At 40.4% G+C, this 17,596-nt stretch overlaps 3 protein-coding genes across 7 annotated transcripts in view; all 3 read right to left on the bottom strand.

Annotated features, from left to right (window-relative positions):
- Positions 1 to 5,178, bottom strand: part of LOC113009462 (serine/threonine-protein kinase pim-2-like) — a 512,014-nt gene extending 506,836 nt beyond the window's left edge. Inside the window, exon 1 of the mRNA XM_026147768.1 lies at positions 5,062 to 5,178. The gene's annotated coding sequence lies outside the window, so the exon portion shown is untranslated. The remainder of the gene's footprint in view (positions 1 to 5,061) is intronic.
- A 651-nt stretch (positions 5,179 to 5,829) lies between these two features.
- Positions 5,830 to 14,379, bottom strand: LOC113009461 (serine/threonine-protein kinase pim-2-like). Of its 4 annotated transcripts, none has more exons than XR_003270182.1 (11): positions 14,178 to 14,379; positions 10,183 to 10,291; positions 9,902 to 10,081; positions 9,467 to 9,655; positions 9,107 to 9,201; positions 8,974 to 9,021; positions 7,424 to 7,645; positions 7,162 to 7,342; positions 6,896 to 7,072; positions 6,369 to 6,806; positions 5,830 to 5,859 (listed from the first exon to the last, which is right to left on the bottom strand). XR_003270182.1 is itself a non-coding variant. In XM_026147764.1 (11 exons), the coding sequence occupies exons 3-11, from the start codon at positions 10,253 to 10,255 to the stop codon at positions 6,715 to 6,717; spliced, it is 1,257 nt and encodes a 418-aa protein (XP_026003549.1). In that variant the 5' UTR covers positions 10,256 to 10,291; positions 13,506 to 13,539; positions 14,178 to 14,379; the 3' UTR covers positions 5,844 to 6,714. The 4 variants fall into 4 exon arrangements, 3 of the variants coding, with proteins under 3 accessions (XP_026003549.1, XP_026003548.1, XP_026003550.1); XM_026147764.1 differs by adding an exon at positions 13,506 to 13,539 and having other exon boundaries at positions 5,844 to 6,806; XM_026147763.1 differs by having other exon boundaries at positions 5,844 to 6,806.
- A 948-nt stretch (positions 14,380 to 15,327) lies between these two features.
- LOC113009470 (serine/threonine-protein kinase pim-2-like) lies at positions 15,328 to 17,019 on the bottom strand. Of its 2 annotated transcripts, XR_003270184.1 has the most exons (5): positions 16,922 to 17,019; positions 16,660 to 16,840; positions 16,394 to 16,570; positions 15,867 to 16,304; positions 15,328 to 15,357 (listed from the first exon to the last, which is right to left on the bottom strand). XR_003270184.1 is itself a non-coding variant. In XM_026147781.1 (4 exons), exons 1-4 carry the CDS (start codon positions 17,006 to 17,008, stop codon positions 16,213 to 16,215), a joined length of 537 nt encoding a protein of 178 aa, XP_026003566.1. In that variant the 5' UTR covers positions 17,009 to 17,019; the 3' UTR covers positions 15,342 to 16,212. The 2 variants fall into 2 exon arrangements, 1 of the variants encoding a protein (XP_026003566.1); XM_026147781.1 differs by having other exon boundaries at positions 15,342 to 16,304.
- Positions 17,020 to 17,596: the final 577 nt, after the last annotated feature.

The raw sequence follows: 17,596 nt of genomic DNA, 5'->3' as shown, positions 1-17,596 counted from the left end.
TTTTGTATTGTATTGTATTGTATTGTATCTTTATTTGTTTCAGACATATAAAACAAAAAACAATATATACACACTACATATATTTTCATTTACAGATACGAATATATATGTAGATATACACACTAGGGCTGCCACAAACGATTATTTTGATAGTCGACTAGTCACCGATTATTTTTGCGATTAGTCGACTAATCAGATCATCATCCATTGGACGTACAGCGTACAGCTTATTGCACCAGCAGCATCTGGTCTTATATAACTATCATTAGCTTACAGCTTGAAGTGTTTGTGCTAACTAAAAATAAAGACAAGATGGTAGTTTATTAATTTTTAATGAAATTTGCAGATTGTTTCGGTGAAGTTTAATAAACTCCTTGCTTTCTAAAATATAACAGGACACCGGAGTATATTCTCCAGCGTCTCACACTTCTGATAATCAGCTGTCTGCTTGATGTTTATTCAGCTGTGTAAAAACTATAACTTTAATCTCAGCCAAACAGATTTACTCAGGAACAAATAAAATACTAAAGAAAGCCAAACAATAACATTTTTAAGTTATCTAAGTGACTTATATATATGTTTAACCTGACTAGCGAAAGACGGCGGTGGGTTTGAAAACGATTTGCCGGGAGTCCGGTGTTCTCACGGCTCTAGTTAGCCTTGCCCCCGCCTAGCTAACGAGCTAGTGGGTAACAGACGTCTCCGAAAACGTCGGAGCGCTTTTGAAAATATGTGGTGTCTTGATAAACTGAGCAGATATTTGAGGTTTACACAGCTACATTCTCGCCTGAAAATATGTTAAAGGTTTATTTTGTGACCCAGAAAGAATAATAAGAGTAACGTTAAAACTAACTAGCTGCCGCCATTGTTGACAACTGCGCTGGGCTGCGCTATGAATTCTGGGACACAGCTTCTTCTTCTTCGGGGTTTAACGGCAGCTGGCATCCTTGTACATGCAGTGCTGCCATCTTCTGTTTCAGTCCGTTATTACACTCTTAAATCCTACTACTCATTCCTGCGTCCTTTGTGATCTTACAAAGCTTCAAACGATGCGTCGACTATTAAATTAGTCGTCGACGATTTTAATAGTCGACATAATCGTGACTAGTCGACTAATCGTGGCAGCCCTAATACACACACACACGTATGTGTTCAGATAAACAAAAAATATATAATGAAATAAAACAAAATCGTCTGACATAATGTAACAATGTTTGGTCTGAAAAGGAGTAGGAAGAAGTATGAACATACTTATTAATTCCTACCCCTGCTCAACATCTTATTGATCCCACATAATTCACCTAATTCCCATCATCACATACTCCACACGATACACGAGGAGAACCTATATAAACTTGGCTACCGTGATTGATATAATTTGGATATAATTTGATATTTTTATACATACAATGGGTGATCATCTTTATCGGTATCATATTCTTCCAAAATCAGTTTTCGAAGTATTTTCATGAACTTACTAATTCCTGAGCATTGCTGTAGATCTATAGTAAAACTATTCCACAGTTTTACCCCATAAATAGTGACACAAAAGGTTTTAACCTTTGACCGTGCTTTAAGAATCCTTAGATTCAATTTCCCCCTCAATTCATAGTCTCCTTCTCTGTCATAGAACATCCTCTGTATATTTCCTGGTAACAGATTGTATCTGGCCTTGTACATAATTTTTTCAGTTTTATATTTTATAAGATCCATAAACTTCAGTATTTTTAATTTCAAAAACATGATGTTAGTATGGTCTCTAAATCCTGCTTTATTAATCATCCTGATTGCTTTTTTTTTAAATTTTACATATTGGTTGAAGTGCAGTTTTATATGTGTTTCCCCAAATTTCCACACAGTATTCCAAATATGGCAATATAAGTGAACAATAAAGTACCCGGAGTGATTTGGAAGGCAAAAAATATTTAACTTTACTTAGTACGGAGATGCTTCTTGACAGTTTGGCTTGTATATGCTTTATGTGAGGTTTCCAGCAGATTTTGTTATCTATTATCACACCCAGAAATTTTGTATCCGAAACTTGCTCTATTTCAACATTGTTTACTAATCATTTTGCTCCTGCATCTTTTTTACAATTTCCGAATAACATAAATGTAGTTTTTTCCAAATTTAATGATAGCTTATTTCTATCAAACCATGTTTTCAGTTTAATCATTTCTTGTGTGACAATTTCCAAAAGCTGCTGTAAGTTCTCTCCAGTACAAAAAATATTTGTATCATCTGCAAATAGAATAAACTGTAGTATATCTGATGTTCTGCATATATCATTGATATAGAGGATAAACAGCTTTGGTCCCAATACTGACCCCTGCGGAACTCCACAAACAATGTCCACACACTCTGATTGATATTCCCCAATTTTCACAAATTGCTGCCTGTCTCTCAAATAACTCTTTACCCATTCTAACACCACTCCTCTAATGCCGTAGTACTCCAGTTTATCAAGTAATATGTCATGATTAATTGTGTCAAAAGCTTTTTTTAGTTCAATGAATACACTAACTATACATTGTCTTTTATCTATATTGTTGGTGATATTTTCGATCAGTTCCATTAATGCCAATGATGTTGATCTATTTGATCTGAAACCATACTGACTATCCATTATTATTTTGTGTTTATCTATAAATTTGTCAAGTCTATTACAAAAGACTTTTTCCAGTATTTTTGAAAATTGAGAAAGTAGAGAGACAGGCCTATAATTTGTGAATTGGTGTCTGTCACCATTTTTAAACAGTGGTGTTACTTTAGCTGTTTTCATTTGTTTTGGGAATGTACCAGTTTGTAAGGACAAATTGCAAATGTGTGTTAAGGGTTTGGAAATGCCCTCTATCACTCTCTTAACGATTTCCATATCAATGTCGTCAGAGTCTGTAGAGTTTTTTGTTTGTGATTTCCCAACAATATCAATGATTTCCATTTCTTCCACCACCTTTAAGAACATTGAATGAGGATTGCGGTCAATGAGTCTAGTTTCTTTCTCTACAGAATCTGTTATATCAGGAATTGTTTCAGCCAAGTCTGGCCCAACACTTACAAAGAATTTGTTGAAATCATTTACCACATCGCTCATATTAGTAATATTTCTATCATTATTTGCGAAATACGAAGGATAGTCTGCCTGCCCCGAGCCCTTTTTGATGATGGTATTTAATGTTTTCCAGATCCCTTTAATATTATTTTTATTCATAATCAGTAATTTTTCATAGTATTCCTTTTTACATGACCTTAAAATACTCGTTAATTTATTTTTATATTTCTTGTATTTATTTTCAGCTTCTGTACTTCTGTTCATTATAAATTCTCTGTATAAGGTATTTTTCTTCTTACATGCATTTTGCAATCCTTTTGTAATCCATGGGCACTCTGCATATTTTTGTTTTTTACTATATTTCTTTACTGGGCAATGACTATTATATAACAGTTTAAATTTTCCTAAAAAAATCTCATAAGCTTTATCAATATTTTTTTCCTTATACAGCATCTCCCATTCTTGCTTGAGTAAATCACTTTTGAATGCGTTTATTGACTCTTCTGTTCTCACTCGTTTGTATTTTATTGTGTTTTGCTGTTTAACCTTCCTGTAATTGCTGTTATACACTATAAAAACAGGTAGATGATCACTGATGTCATTAATTAGGAGACCACCTATGGTTCAATTTTCTATTTCATTAGTAAATATATTGTCTATTAGGGTTGCCGACTGTGCTGTAATCCTGCTGGGCTTAGTGATCACTGGAAAAAGTCCCAAGCTATACATTGTATTAATAAATTCCTCTGTCGCTCTCTGCTTGTTTGGATTTAGTAGATCTATGTTAAAATCCCCACAAATGAACATGACTTTTTGATTTGTCCTAATGAATGTTTTATCTACCCACTCCTTAAAAATTTCAATATTAGAACCTGGTGTTCTATATATACAGCTTACAATGACAGTGAGTAGGACTTCCAGAGACGCTCTGCTTTTCGACAGGAGCGTCGAAGACCACGGGTTTGATTATTTAACCATGGTGTGCAGGAACTAACAGTGCAATGACTAGTTTTGAAAGGAGCAACCTGATTAAGAATGTCAAGACAGTGTTCATTAAAAGAATTAATAAGGATGTCAACCTCGTCAGAAGAAGGTTTAAAATTAAAAAGAGAAGAAAACTTTAAAATGACAGTCATCAATAATGCGCCTGCGCCTAATAAAACTTTGGGGAAGAGACTCTGAATTGAACAATACATTAAAAAAGACTGACTTATGATCGCTAAAAGAAACATCATTTAAGTTCATGTGGTCAAGGGAAACACCACAGGTGTAGACAAAGTCCAGAGTATGCCCAGCTGTGTGAGTAGGACCTGATACATGTTGAACAAAATTAAAAGAGTCCATAATGCTCAGGAACTCCTTAGTGGTACTATTTGATGAGTCCTCTGCATGAATGTTGAAGTCACCAACAATGATGACCTCGCCCAGTTTAATCGTGGAAGTTAAAAATTCTTGTAGGTCTGACAGAAAAGCTGCAGCAGACCCAGGTGGACGATAAATTAAAATGCCGTATATGGGCTGTTCTCGTCCAATTTTTATCATAATCATCTCAAAAGAGTTGTAACAGCTTGAGGAGATCATCTGGCATAAGAATGTCTTTTTGAAAATTACCGCTGTTCCACCCCCTCGTCCAGATATCCAAGGCACACAGAGAAATGAACAGTCAGTGGGACACAGCTCTAAAAGATGTGAGACTTCATTCTCACGCTGCCACGTCTCAAAGATAAACATAAAATCAAGCTTCTCCGCACAGAGCAAGTCATTTAAGATATAAGACTTGTTGGCAATTGAGCGCGCATTAATTAACATCCATTTAACGCTGCGACCCACCGGGACAGGGGTAGAGTTTCCAGGAACAGAGTTCGTACTATGCGGTAAGCTGTGCAGCAAAACAGGGTTCCTGCCGCGATGAGGCATTGCTTTCCATACTTTTAGGTGGAAACTTGGGTGGTAAACACAGTGGGTTGTGGGGATTAATCCAGCTCCGACAAGTCTCAGGCGGATCTTACCGCTAGCAGCCCAGGAATAAAGCCCCCGAAGATCTGCCTCTTTCCGAAGACGACGGAGCAGGACAACAAAGCCGGCTCTCTTCCCCCGCTTCCTCCGACGAGGCCTCTGAAGCAAAATTGACCAAGAGTGGAGGTGAACCGGGTGCTGCGTCGCGCTCAAGCGGCGGTGGGAAAACAACGTCGTATCGTTGACTCTGAAAGTTATCCATAGCAGATTTGATCGCCAGTAACGCATGGCGATCATAAATCCGAAGGGAGATGACACCGGACAAAACTGTAGCAAGAACACTTGCATAACATATAAAGTAAACAAACACACGGACGGAGGCAGCGGCACAGCCAAACACAGGCGCCATCTTGCTTCTTGGGACAACAACAGTAATGAAAAAATCACACAAAATATGACTTTTTTTTTTTTTGTTTTTAATAGTTGTTAACTTAAAATGGCACCAAATAGTACCCCCAAAGCAAACCTTTCGGTATGCCAACATTTCTTCAGCTATTTTCAGGGCAGGGTCGGATGATGATGAGCTACAATAAAATGCATCATGGCCTCAATTCAATTCAATTGTATTTATATAGCGCCAAATCACAACAAAAGTCGCCTCAAGGCGCTTCATAGATACAGAGAAAAACCCAACAATCATATGACCCCCTTTGAGCAAGCACTTTGGCGACAGTGGGAAGGAAAAACTCCCTTTTAACAGGAAGAAACCTCCAGCAGAACCAGGCTCAGGGAGGGGCGGCCATCTGCTGCGACCGGTTGGGGTGAGAGAAGGAAGACAGGATAAAGACATGCTGTGGAAGAGAGACAGAGGTTAATAACAGATATACACTACATTTTCATCAATGACATTTTTCATAAAGCAAGCCTACAAAAGCCTATATGTCATGGTCCTGGGTCATTTTGACCCAGTGTTCTTAGTTTTCCTGTAGTTTTGTATTTTGTTCCTTATGTCCATTGGATTGGTTGGTTTGGTATTTGGATTCCCCCTGTGTCCATGTTTTTATTGTGGTGTTTGTTCTGGTACCGTGTTCCCATCCTTTGTGTTCTGTGTTCTCCTCATCCCCCCATATTCATCCTTCTTCTCTGCCTCTCTCTCTCTGTGCTCATCTCTGTGTACTGTGTTGTGTTTAAGGTCCACATCTTGGTGTCAGTATTTTCAGTTTCGTGTCCTCCCTGCTCGCTAATTGTCTTCAGCTGTGTTCCCCGTGTGTTCCCACTTCTCTCATTACCTTCTGTGTATTTATGTCAGAGTGTCCCTTTGTTCTGTGTTGCGTCGTCCCTCTAGGTTGTGTGCATTTACCGTGTCTTCCCAGCGCCTCAGCTTTAGTTGCTCCCAGGTTAGTTATTGTATGGCTTCTTACGTTCCTGTTAATAAAGACCTGCCTTTGAGGTCATCACCGTGTGTCTAGAGCTGTGCATTTGGGTCCTCTCTTGCCTTCACACAGCCGCCGCTTGACACTATATTTAGATGAAGGTCAGATGGAGGTCTCAGACTGCTTGCTGCTGGATTGGAAAAGAAAACACCAAAAAAGAGCCACGTGACAGCAACTGCAACATTGCTACTAAATTTGAAAAGTGACTTGTTGATGACTTGTGATGTGTTGGAGCTTTTGCTCCATAACCTTTTAGTTCATGGTGCGCAGAAATCATTTGAGCCACATGTGATTCCGAAGATCCTCCAGGGTGAAGCGGTCCTTGTAGTGCTTCCTCAGACACCCCGTCAAAAAATCCCTGCATTCTTTACAGAAATGAAATACTCTTGTTAAAGTTATCCACAAAGTTATTTCACCTTTCTTATATCAACAGCCCTTTTGGCAGAAATCTTACTGTTTGAAATGTCAGCTAAAATCGGTGGGTTTTGGTTGATGATCTTGTAGTCGCAGTCAAATGGTAACTTGTTGTGTAACAGCTGGTACATCACAACACCCAGCTGCCAGGCTGTAGTATATTCTGCAGAGCAGAAGCCGTACATGAACCACTCTGGACTATTGTAGATCCTGGTTCCTAAAACACAAAGATAAGAAGAATTAATGGGGAGGGAACATGATGTGGAGACAGTTCATGACAGCACAACGCTGTGGCTGAAAACATACCTGCGTTCCTCCTGAACCTTTGTCCCGGAGTAAACGTGACTCCACAGCCAAAATCGATGTATCGCACTCGGGGTTCCTCCGAAGATGTTTCAATTAGAATGTTGTGTGGTTTAATATCTCGGTGGAAAACCCCCTTGTTATCCATCGTAATGGCTGCGTCAACTAGTTGCTTCATTATGACCTAAAAGAAAGGAAGCCATATTTGGAGCACAGGACATTCTCTATGAAAAACTGCTGTAAGCTCCAAATGCTCGTCACTTACCTTAACATGTGTCTCTGACAGAGGTTTATCTGTAGTTTTGAGGTAATTGTCTAAGTCCATGCAATTTTCTGGTTTCTCAAAAACCATAATAAGCTCATCTTCCAGATCAAACCAGTCAAGTAGAAGTGGGGTTATACTGCTTTCCGTATCGTGTGGTCCAGCCCCAACTTGTATCAGTAGCGCCACCTCCAGGGGAACATCAGTACTTTTCCCATTCCAATCCTTCAGAAGGAAAGTTACTTCAGGTCAGTATTCAGAATTTCAACAAAAGTAGCTATCAGCGTACAGACAGTTTTGAAATAGTCACAAAATGACCTGATCTTTAAAAAGCATTCTTTCCACTGAAACATGTCAGTTTAAACAATAAGGTGACCCACTGTTCATAGAATTCGACCATATTTCCTGACGATTTCACACACAACTGTGAGACCAGTCTGGTTCATGCACGGAGGAAATACGTGCCTTATGCTTGATGCCTGAGAAGGCCTGAAATAATATAAATACTAGGGCTGCCACAAACGATCATTTTGATAGTCGACTAGTCACCGATTATTTTTGCGATTAGTCGACTAATCAGATCATCCATTGGACGTAAAACTACAGCTTATTGCACCAGCAGTATCTGCTCTTATATAACTATCATTAGCTTACAGCTTTAAGTGTTTAAGGTCTGTGCTAACTAAAAATAAAGACAAGATGATAGTTTATTAAATTTTAATGAAATTTGCAGATTGTTTCGGTGAAGTTTAATAAACTCCTTGCTATCTAAAATACAACAGGACACTGGAGTATATTCTGGAGCATCTCACACTTCTGATAATCAGCTGTCTGCTTGATGTTTATTCAGCTGTGTAAAAACTATAACTTTAATCTCAGACAAACTGATTTACTCAGGAACAAATAAAATACTAAAAAAAAAGCCAAACAATAACATTTTAAGTTATCTAAGTGACTCATATATATTTAACCTGAGTAGCGAAAGACGGCGGTGGGTTTGAAAACGATTTGCGGGGAGTCCGGTGTTCTCACGGCGCTAGCCCCCGGCTCGCTAACGAGCTAGTGGGTAACAGATGTCTCCGAAAACGTCGGAGCGCTTTTGAAAATATGCGGTGTCCTGATAAACTGAGCAGATATTTGAGGTTTACACAGCTACATTCTCGCCTGAAAATATGTTAAACGTTTATTTTGTGACCCAGAAAGAATAATAAGAGTAACATTAAAACTAACTAGCTGCCGCCATTGTTGGAAACTGCGCTGGGCCGCGCTATGAATTCTGGGACACAGCTGCTTCTCCTTCTTCTTCTTCTTCGGGGTTTAACGGTAGCTGACATCCTTGTACATGCAATGCTGCCATCTTCTGTTTCAGTCCGTTATTACACTCTTAAATCCTGCCACTTACTCCTGCGTCTTTTGTGATCTTACAAAGCTTCAAACGACGCGTCGACTATTAAATCAGTCGTCGACGATTTTGATAGTCGACGTAATCGTGACTAGTCGACAAATCGTGGCAGCCCTAATAAATACCTGCTGGAATAAGAAAAAACGCTTACCATTGTTGTGCGCGCAAGTCTGCGCTGTTGAACATGTTTGATTGCCACCTGCATTAAAGACATTTTCTGGGTTAGAGAAGTACAAACAGGAATAAACTGAAGATCTGTGAAATGCAAATGTAAGAAGCCATACTGGAAAACTGTCTTTTATGCGTATTCCAGAAAACACGGTGGCAAAGCCTCCATGACCCAGCACCTCCAGCTCTTGATATTTTTCCAGGAAGTCTTCTGCAGACACACAGGAAAAACATACAGGTTATGACTTGTTACACAGAAAACAGCTGGCACAGTCCTATAGAGCTTTGTTATAACATTTCTATTAATTGGTAAATAGCAGCTACATTTTAGCAGATTAGTAGGTAGGTAACGTCACTACTGCCCAGAGTGTCTCTTATTGTCGATTGGTCCCACAGGAATCAAACCCAATCTCAAACCCCAGGACAAATTCTAAAGGATCTTGTGATCCAGCTCAGAAATATTGCCATTATCTTACCTTTTCTGTCAGTGCCGGATATCCTCGGTGAGTCACATGTTTCAGAGGGTTCCTGGGTGGGACTCTCCTCTGGGCTCGTTGTCCTGCTTTTTTTGCTGGATGGTCCCTCAGATTCGTCACTAGTGCTCTTCCGTTTGTTGCTCCTCTTAATTATACTAGAGTCGCTTGAAGGCACTATGAGAAGGCCAACTAAAATGGAAAAAGTAGTTTGACTTTAAGCATTTTCAGTCCAACTCTGTGTGTCAACTGCTTTCTACTGACTTTCTAAGGTCTGGCAATCGTGCATTAAAGCAATAACTGCACACTGAAAATCAACACAAAGAAGGCTAAATGAACCAACTACAAAGTTAAAGACCGTTAAGTACACAGTTAAAGTCACAAAATAAACTACATAGCCAAGATAATGTCACAGCTAAAACAGGTCTTTTCACTTACATTTCAAACTGGATTCCCCAGAAACAAAGTGGCTGGGACCCGGTTTTGGACCTCCACTGCTTTTGCTTTTTTTGGGGGATTTGTCCAGTCTTTCAGGTAAGTCCCTTCTCTTTCTTCCCTCTATTCTTCCATCTGGAGTCATCTTCACCAGTGTGGAGATGCAAGGCTCTGTTTGGTGTCCTGAAATCAACAAAAGATGATTTTGTTTAAGTCAAATTCAGTTGCCTCAAATAAAAACCCAGAAGCATGCATAATTACCATATGAATCCCATTTGACTTACCTAGAGGGTTATTCAGATCCACAGGACGTGGTGCAGTATAAGTTGGCCAAGACTTTGACATTGTGTGATTCATTTAGGTTAATTTAGTTTCAGGATTTCACTCTTCACTCTGCAAAGATGCAATGAGCTGTGTGTGAGAACTATGATCTTTAGTGTCTTATAACAATGTCTTATAACAACGAGGTGATGACATCACAAGATTTTGGAATTCTTGGTTTCCATAGCTACAGAACATCAGCCTGGGCTAGGCAGTAGTTTCTGGTGAAGGCAAAGTTCTGTAAAGATTTATTTAGGGGTGCAATATTGCAAAAACTGTAGCGCAGCTGCATAAATGCATGTTTATAGAGGGCTGCTTCAAGGTGGGAACTGTGCTTCTACAACAAAGGCCATAAACCTAGTTAGGAACAAGCAATGGATATTATAGATAATATTGTAGCTATTATACCAACAAGAAGGACTCTCTTTGGGCAGCATTTACTTGTAAGGCAGTAGTGAAGGCTAATGGATAGCTTTGCAGGCTAAAAGCTAGCAGCACAGGTTAAGAGATAAGATAAGATAAGATAAGATAAGATAAGATAAGATAAGATAAGATAAGATAAGATAGAACTTTATTAATCCCTCGGGTGGGTTCCTCTGGGAAATTCGACTTCCAAAAAAAGCACAGCAACGACCAAAGTTACAGTTACAGAACTGTTATATATATATACACACACACACACACACACACACACACACACACACACACACACACACACACACACACACACACACACACACACACACACACACACACATACATATATAAATACAGAGACAAATATAAATAAAATATACAAAGGGGATAAATAGAATAAATAGGAATAAAAAATAAAAATACAAGTGAATTGCTCATTTCAAGTATTGAGTCTGTTGACTATTTACAAAAAGTATTGCACAAGGTATTGTACAGTGAGGTGAAGAGGCACTACAGCTTAGTTGTTCCCCCCTCCTTTGTCCTCCTGTTTCCCCTCCCTCTCCCCTCCAGAGAGGAGTTAAACAGTCTGATGGCGTGTGGGACAAAGGAGTTTTTAAGTCTGTTAGTTCTTGTCTTGGGGAGAAGCAACCTGTCACTGAACAGACTCTTCTGGTTGTTTATGGCCGTGTGCAGAGGATGTCTGGCATTGTTCATAATGTCCATCAGTTTCTTTAATGTCCTTTTCTCTGCCACTGTCACCAGAGTGTCCAGCTTCATGCCGACCACAGAGCCAGCCTTCCTGATCAGTTTCTCCAGCCTGGATGAGTCCTTCTTTGCTGTGCTGCTCCCCCAGCACACCACAGCATAGAAAAGTACTCCAGCAACCACCGACTGGTAAAACATCCTCAGGAGCTTCCTGCAGATGTTAAAAGACCTCAGCCTCCTGAGGAAGTACAGTCGGCTTTGGGCTTTTTTATACAGGTGCTCTGTGTTGCATGACCAGTCCAGTTTATTGTCCACCCACAGCCCGAGGTACTTGTACTTGTTGACCACCTCCACCTCCTCCCCCTCTATCTGAACTGGCAGTGGACCTTCTCTGGACCTCCCGAAGTCCACAACCAGTTCCTTAGTCTTTGAGGTGTTGAGTTGCAGGTGGTTTGTGTGACTCCATAAGTCAAAATTCACTTGATTTCAGTTTTATTTACAGCACCAAATCACAAAAACAGTTGCCTAAAGGTGCTGGAATGTGTTGACTGATCTATAAATCGTATCTGTGCGCATTATTGTGACTAGTTACTCACTAAATGTATGAGCAGTATTGGATGTAATGCATAATAAAATTATGCGTTACTGTGATGAGGTTATATTTTTCAAGGTTCAAAGGCTATAGAAAGAAAGCACGTGTAGCCCAGTGAATTTGAACTTCCACAGTTATTCTTTTTCCTTTCCTGCCTAATGTATTTTCTTATAATTTCTCAATAATTTATTTGCTCTGTTTTACCTAACCTCCGACTGTCTTGGTGAGTGTTGTGGAAGTTAGTATTGTTAGCTGATGTAACAAGCATGGTACCTGCTTCCCAACTCTATCGGTGTGGGGTTTTTTTCTTTTTTTCTTTAACCGCTGGTTGTTCATATTTATGTTCCACTTGTATACCTCATCTGTTTGTATGTTGTATACTCACTGATTGTTCAATAAAGTTCTTGTTAAAATTACACACATATATATATATATTAGGGGTGCAACAATACACAAAATTCACGGTTCGGTTCGATACTTTGGTGTCACGGTTCGATATTTTTTCGATACAAAAAAATGTTCATGCCTTTTTAATTTGTCATTTATTAAAATTATAAATATATATTTTAACTCAAAAGTACAGTTTTTAAATTTAACCCTAACCCTTGTGCGTGTTTTTTATTTTGACAGCGAATGCACACCTGCGGACCACTTATGTGCAGCCCTGGTTATTTAGCTCATCATATCGCAGCCACAGAAATTCTTTTGTCCATGAAACCATAAAGCTGCACTTTCTTTTTGCCTTATAGTCTGATTTGTCATAACTTCTCCGTTTTGTGGTAAGCTTTTCTTTGGCTGTCACTTCTTCACCCTGACCTGTCTTATTTGGCTCAGCAGAACTAAAATATATATCCTGCTGCTTTTACACACGCACTCACATAACGCTCAGCGATTCTCTGCGCGATCAACCTCTCACATGTTTAAGCTGCAGGAGATTTCACTTGTCATGTTTGCATAGTAAGCTAACGATTGATAAGACGATGTCAGAGGAATTGGTGCACAAATTATCATCACTCACCAATCAGTGCTGTCGCTCTCTATACACAGTTCGTGCGATTGCAAAGTGAAAGCAAAAAACAAGCGCAAATTCAAACGCGATTTCAATATGTCACATATTGACAGTATATAAGTATTGTCTTGAGCACTGTTAGTGCCAACATATATAAATGGCAAAATAAAATAAAAATACTTCATGAATATCTCATAATTGTATATATTTGTGCATTGAGCGGGGACTTTTCACTATCGATCGATTATGATCAATGACAGTGAACCTGAGCACCTCCCCTACCTTTGGTGTGCGCTCACGCAGCTTGTAGAAAAAGTTTAGTGTGGAAGAAGTGGAGAAGGTGGAGCTGAAAAGCTGACATAAAACAATTAAAACTAAAAATGGGTGCAGCAAAATGTGTCAATTTAACCGCCATGTTAGCTGTCAGTGCTGCTGCACCAGCAGCAAGCGGTAACAACTAGTGACAACCAGTGAGAACCAGCAACAACCGGTAACCAAGCCTCACAGTCAAATATTGTTTGAAACAGATACTTGGATTTCAAATAATTTAGAACTGATAGTACCTTTTATGTGATGCTCCTCTTCTATCCAAATCACCTGAAAGGCAACAAAAAAGATTCTCTATCCCTGGTGATTGCTGCAACCAGCAGCACAGCAGTGAAAAAAAAGCAGTGATCATTTGTATGTAAACAACACATGAGTTATTGGATGTGATCGCTACAGGTTATCACATCCAATATGGCAACAGCTCTTGAGCAATGTGTGCATGACATGACAAAGGTTAATAAGAGGCCTAACATTGTAGAGGGAAGCCAAAGTGTTTGAGGAGAACTCGGAAAGACACAGGCCATCACCATGGACTCAACCAAAAAGGATGAATGCATGTTGTGTGCATGCTGCATACCTATGTGTTCAAAGTAAAACGTGTGTACTGAACAGAGCATTTGCCATCCAGAAGCATTTATTGTATTTGTAATCATGCTTTTGTATCATATTTTATGAAGAAGACTAGTCAGTTGGCAATATGGTGCCACCTGTTGTCATCTTCTCTCTGCTCTGATTCCCAAATGTGGTCAAACATTAATATATAGTTTTTTATACACAAGTACTTGGAGAAACAAAGGTTTCTGGGGCAATGTGCTCATTTAAAGGCACATATAGGGCTAAGGGCTCAGTTCAAACACAGTGGGTTGTGGGGATTAATCCAGCTCCGACAAGTCTCAGGCAGATCTTACCGCTAGCAGCCCAGGAATAAAGCCCCCGAAGATCTGCCTCTTTCCGAAGACGACGGAGCAGGACAACAAAGCCGGCTCTCTTCCCCCGCTTCCTCCGACGAGGCCTCTGAAGCAAAATTGAGCTGACCGGCAAGAGTGGAGGTGAACCGGGTGCTGCGTCGCGCTCAAGCGGCGGTGGGAAAACAACGTCGTATCGTTGACTCTGAAAGTTATCCATAGCAGATTTGATCGGCAGTAACGCATGGCGATCATAAATCCGAAGGGAGATGACATCGGACAAAACTGTAGCAAGAACACTTGCATAACATATGAAGTAAACAAACACACGGACGGAGGCAGCGGCACAGCCAAACACAGGCGCCATCTTGCTTCTTGGGACAACAACAGTAATGAAAAAATCACACAAAATATGACTCTTTTTTTTTTTTTTAATAGTTTTTAACTTAAAATGGCACCAAATAGTACCCCCAAAGCAAACCTTTCGGTATGCCAACATTTCTTCAGCTATTTTCAGGGCAGGGTCGGATGATGATGAGCTACAATAAAATGCATCATGGCCTCACTTCAATTCAATTCAATTCAATTCAAGGGTCGCGGGGGGCGCTGGAGCCTATCCCAGCTGTCATAGGGCGAGAGGCGGGGTACACCCTGGACAGGTCGCCAGTCTGTCGCAGGGCCAACACACAGGGACAGACAACCATTCACACTCACGTTCACACCTAATGGCAATTTGGATTATCCAATTAACCTATCCCCACAAGCTGCATGTCTTTGGACGGTGGGAGGAAGCCGGAGTACCCGGAGGGAACCCACGCAAACACGGGGAGAACATGCAAACTCCACACAGAAAGACCCCAGCCTGATGTTGGAATTGAACTCAGGACCTTCTTGCTGTGCGGCAACAGTACTAACCACTGTGCCACCGTGCTGCCCAATTCAATTCAATTCAATTGTATTTATATAGCGCCAAATCACAACAAAAGTCGCCTCAAGGCGCTTCATAGATACAGAGAAAAACCCAACAATCATATCACCCCCTTTGAGCAAGCACTTTGGCGACAGTGGGAAGGAAAAACTCCCTTTTAACAGGAAGAAACCTCCGGCAGAACCAGGCTCAGGGAGGGGCGGCCATCTGCTGCGACCGGTTGGGGTGAGAGAAGGAAGACAGGATAAAGACATGCTGTGGAAGAGAGACAGAGGTTAATAACAGATATACACTACATTTTCATCAATGACATTTTTCATAAAGCAAGCCTACAAAAGCCTATATGTCATGGTCCTGGGTCATTTTGACCCAGTGTTCTTAGTTTTCCTGTAGTTTTGTATTTTGTTCCTTATGTCCATTGGATTGGTTGGTTTGGTATTTGGATTCCCCCTGTGTCCATGTTTTTATTGTGGTGTTTGTTCTGGTACCGTGTTCCCATCCTTTGTGTTCTGTGTTCTCCTCATCCCCCCATATTCATCCTTCTTCTCTGCCTCTCTCTCTCTGTGCTCATCTCTGTGTACTGTGTTGTGTTTAAGGTCCACATCTTGGTGTCAGTATTTTCAGTTTCGTGTCCTCCCTGCTCGCTAATTGTCTTCAGCTGTGTTCCCCGTGTGTTCCCACTTCCCTCATTACCTTCTGTGTATTTATGTCAGAGTGTCCCTTTGTTCTGTGTTGCGTCGTCCCTCTAGGTTGTGTGCATTTACCGTGTCTTCCCAGCGCCTCAGCTTTAGTTGCTCCCAGGTTAGTTATTGTATGGCTTCTTACGTTCCTGTTAATAAAGACCTGCCTTTGAGGTCATCACCGTGTGTCTAGAGCTGTGCATTTGGGTCCTCTCTTGCCTTCACACAGCCGCCGCTTGACACTATATTTAGATGAAGGTCAGATGGAGGTCTCAGACTGCTTGCTGCTGGATTGGAAAAGAAAACACCAAAAAAGAGCCACGTGACAGCAACTGCAACATTGCTACTAAATTTGAAAAGTGACTTGTTGATGACTTGTGATGTGTTGGAGCTTTTGCTCCATAACCTTTTAGTTCATGGTGCGCAGAAATCATTTGAGCCACATGTGATTCCGAAGATCCTCCAGGGTGAAGCGGTCCTTGTAGTGCTTCCTCAGACACCCCGTCAAAAAATCCCTGCATTCTTTACAGAAATGAAATACTCTTGTTAAAGTTATCCACAAAGTTATTTCACCTTTCTTATATCAACAGCCCTTTTGGCAGAAATCTTACTGTTTGAAATGTCAGCTAAAATCGGTGGGTTTTGGTTGATGATCTTGTAGTCGCAGTCAAATGGTAACTTGTTGTGTAACAGCTGGTACATCACAACACCCAGCTGCCAGGCTGTAGTATATTCTGCAGAGCAGAAGCCGTACATGAACCACTCTGGACTATTGTAGATCCTGGTTCCTAAAACACAAAGATAAGAAGAATTAATGGGGAGGGAACATGATGTGGAGACAGTTCATGACAGCACAACGCTGTGGCTGAAAACATACCTGCGTTCCTCCTGAACCTTTGTCCCGGAGTAAACGTGACTCCACAGCCAAAATCGATGTATCGCACTCGGGGTTCCTCCGAAGATGTTTCAATTAGAATGTTGTGTGGTTTAATATCTCGGTGGAAAACCCCCTTGTTATCCATCGTAATGGCTGCGTCAACTAGTTGCTTCATTATGACCTAAAAGAAAGGAAGCCATATTTGGAGCACAGGACATTCTCTATGAAAAACTGCTGTAAGCTCCAAATGCTCGTCACTTACCTTAACATGTGTCTCTGACAGAGGTTTATCTGTAGTTTTGAGGTAATTGTCTAAGTCCATGCAATTTTCTGGTTTCTCAAAAACCATAATAAGTCATCTTCCAGATCAAACCAGTCAAGTAGAAGTGGGGTTATACTGCTTTCCGTATCGTGTGGTCCAGCCCCAACTTGTATCAGTAGCGCCACCTCCAGGGGAACATCAGTACTTTTCCCATTCCAATCCTTCAGAAGGAAAGTTACTTCAGGTCAGTATTCAGAATTTCAACAAAAGTAGCTATCAGCGTACAGACAGTTTTGAAATAGTCACAAAATGACCTGATCTTTAAAAAGCATTCTTTCCACTGAAACATGTCAGTTTAAACAATAAGGTGACCCACTGTTCATAGAATTCGACCATATTTCCTGACGATTTCACACACAACTGTGAGACCAGTCTGGTTCATGCACGGAGGAAATACGTGCCTTATGCTTGATGCCTGAGAAGGCCTGAAATAATATAAATACTAGGGCTGCCACAAACGATCATTTTGATAGTCGACTAGTCACCGATTATTTTTGCGATTAGTCGACTAATCAGATCATCCATTGGACGTAAAACTACAGCTTATTGCACCAGCAGTATCTGCTCTTATATAACTATCATTAGCTTACAGCTTTAAGTGTTTAAGTCTGTGCT

Source organism: Astatotilapia calliptera, chromosome 17, assembly GCF_900246225.1.
Source record: "Astatotilapia calliptera chromosome 17, fAstCal1.2, whole genome shotgun sequence".
NCBI classification, from domain to species: Eukaryota; Metazoa; Chordata; class Actinopteri; order Cichliformes; family Cichlidae; genus Astatotilapia; species Astatotilapia calliptera.
The sequence above is the reverse complement of the archived record's forward strand: the minus strand, read 5'-3'. Positions and strand labels throughout refer to the sequence as shown.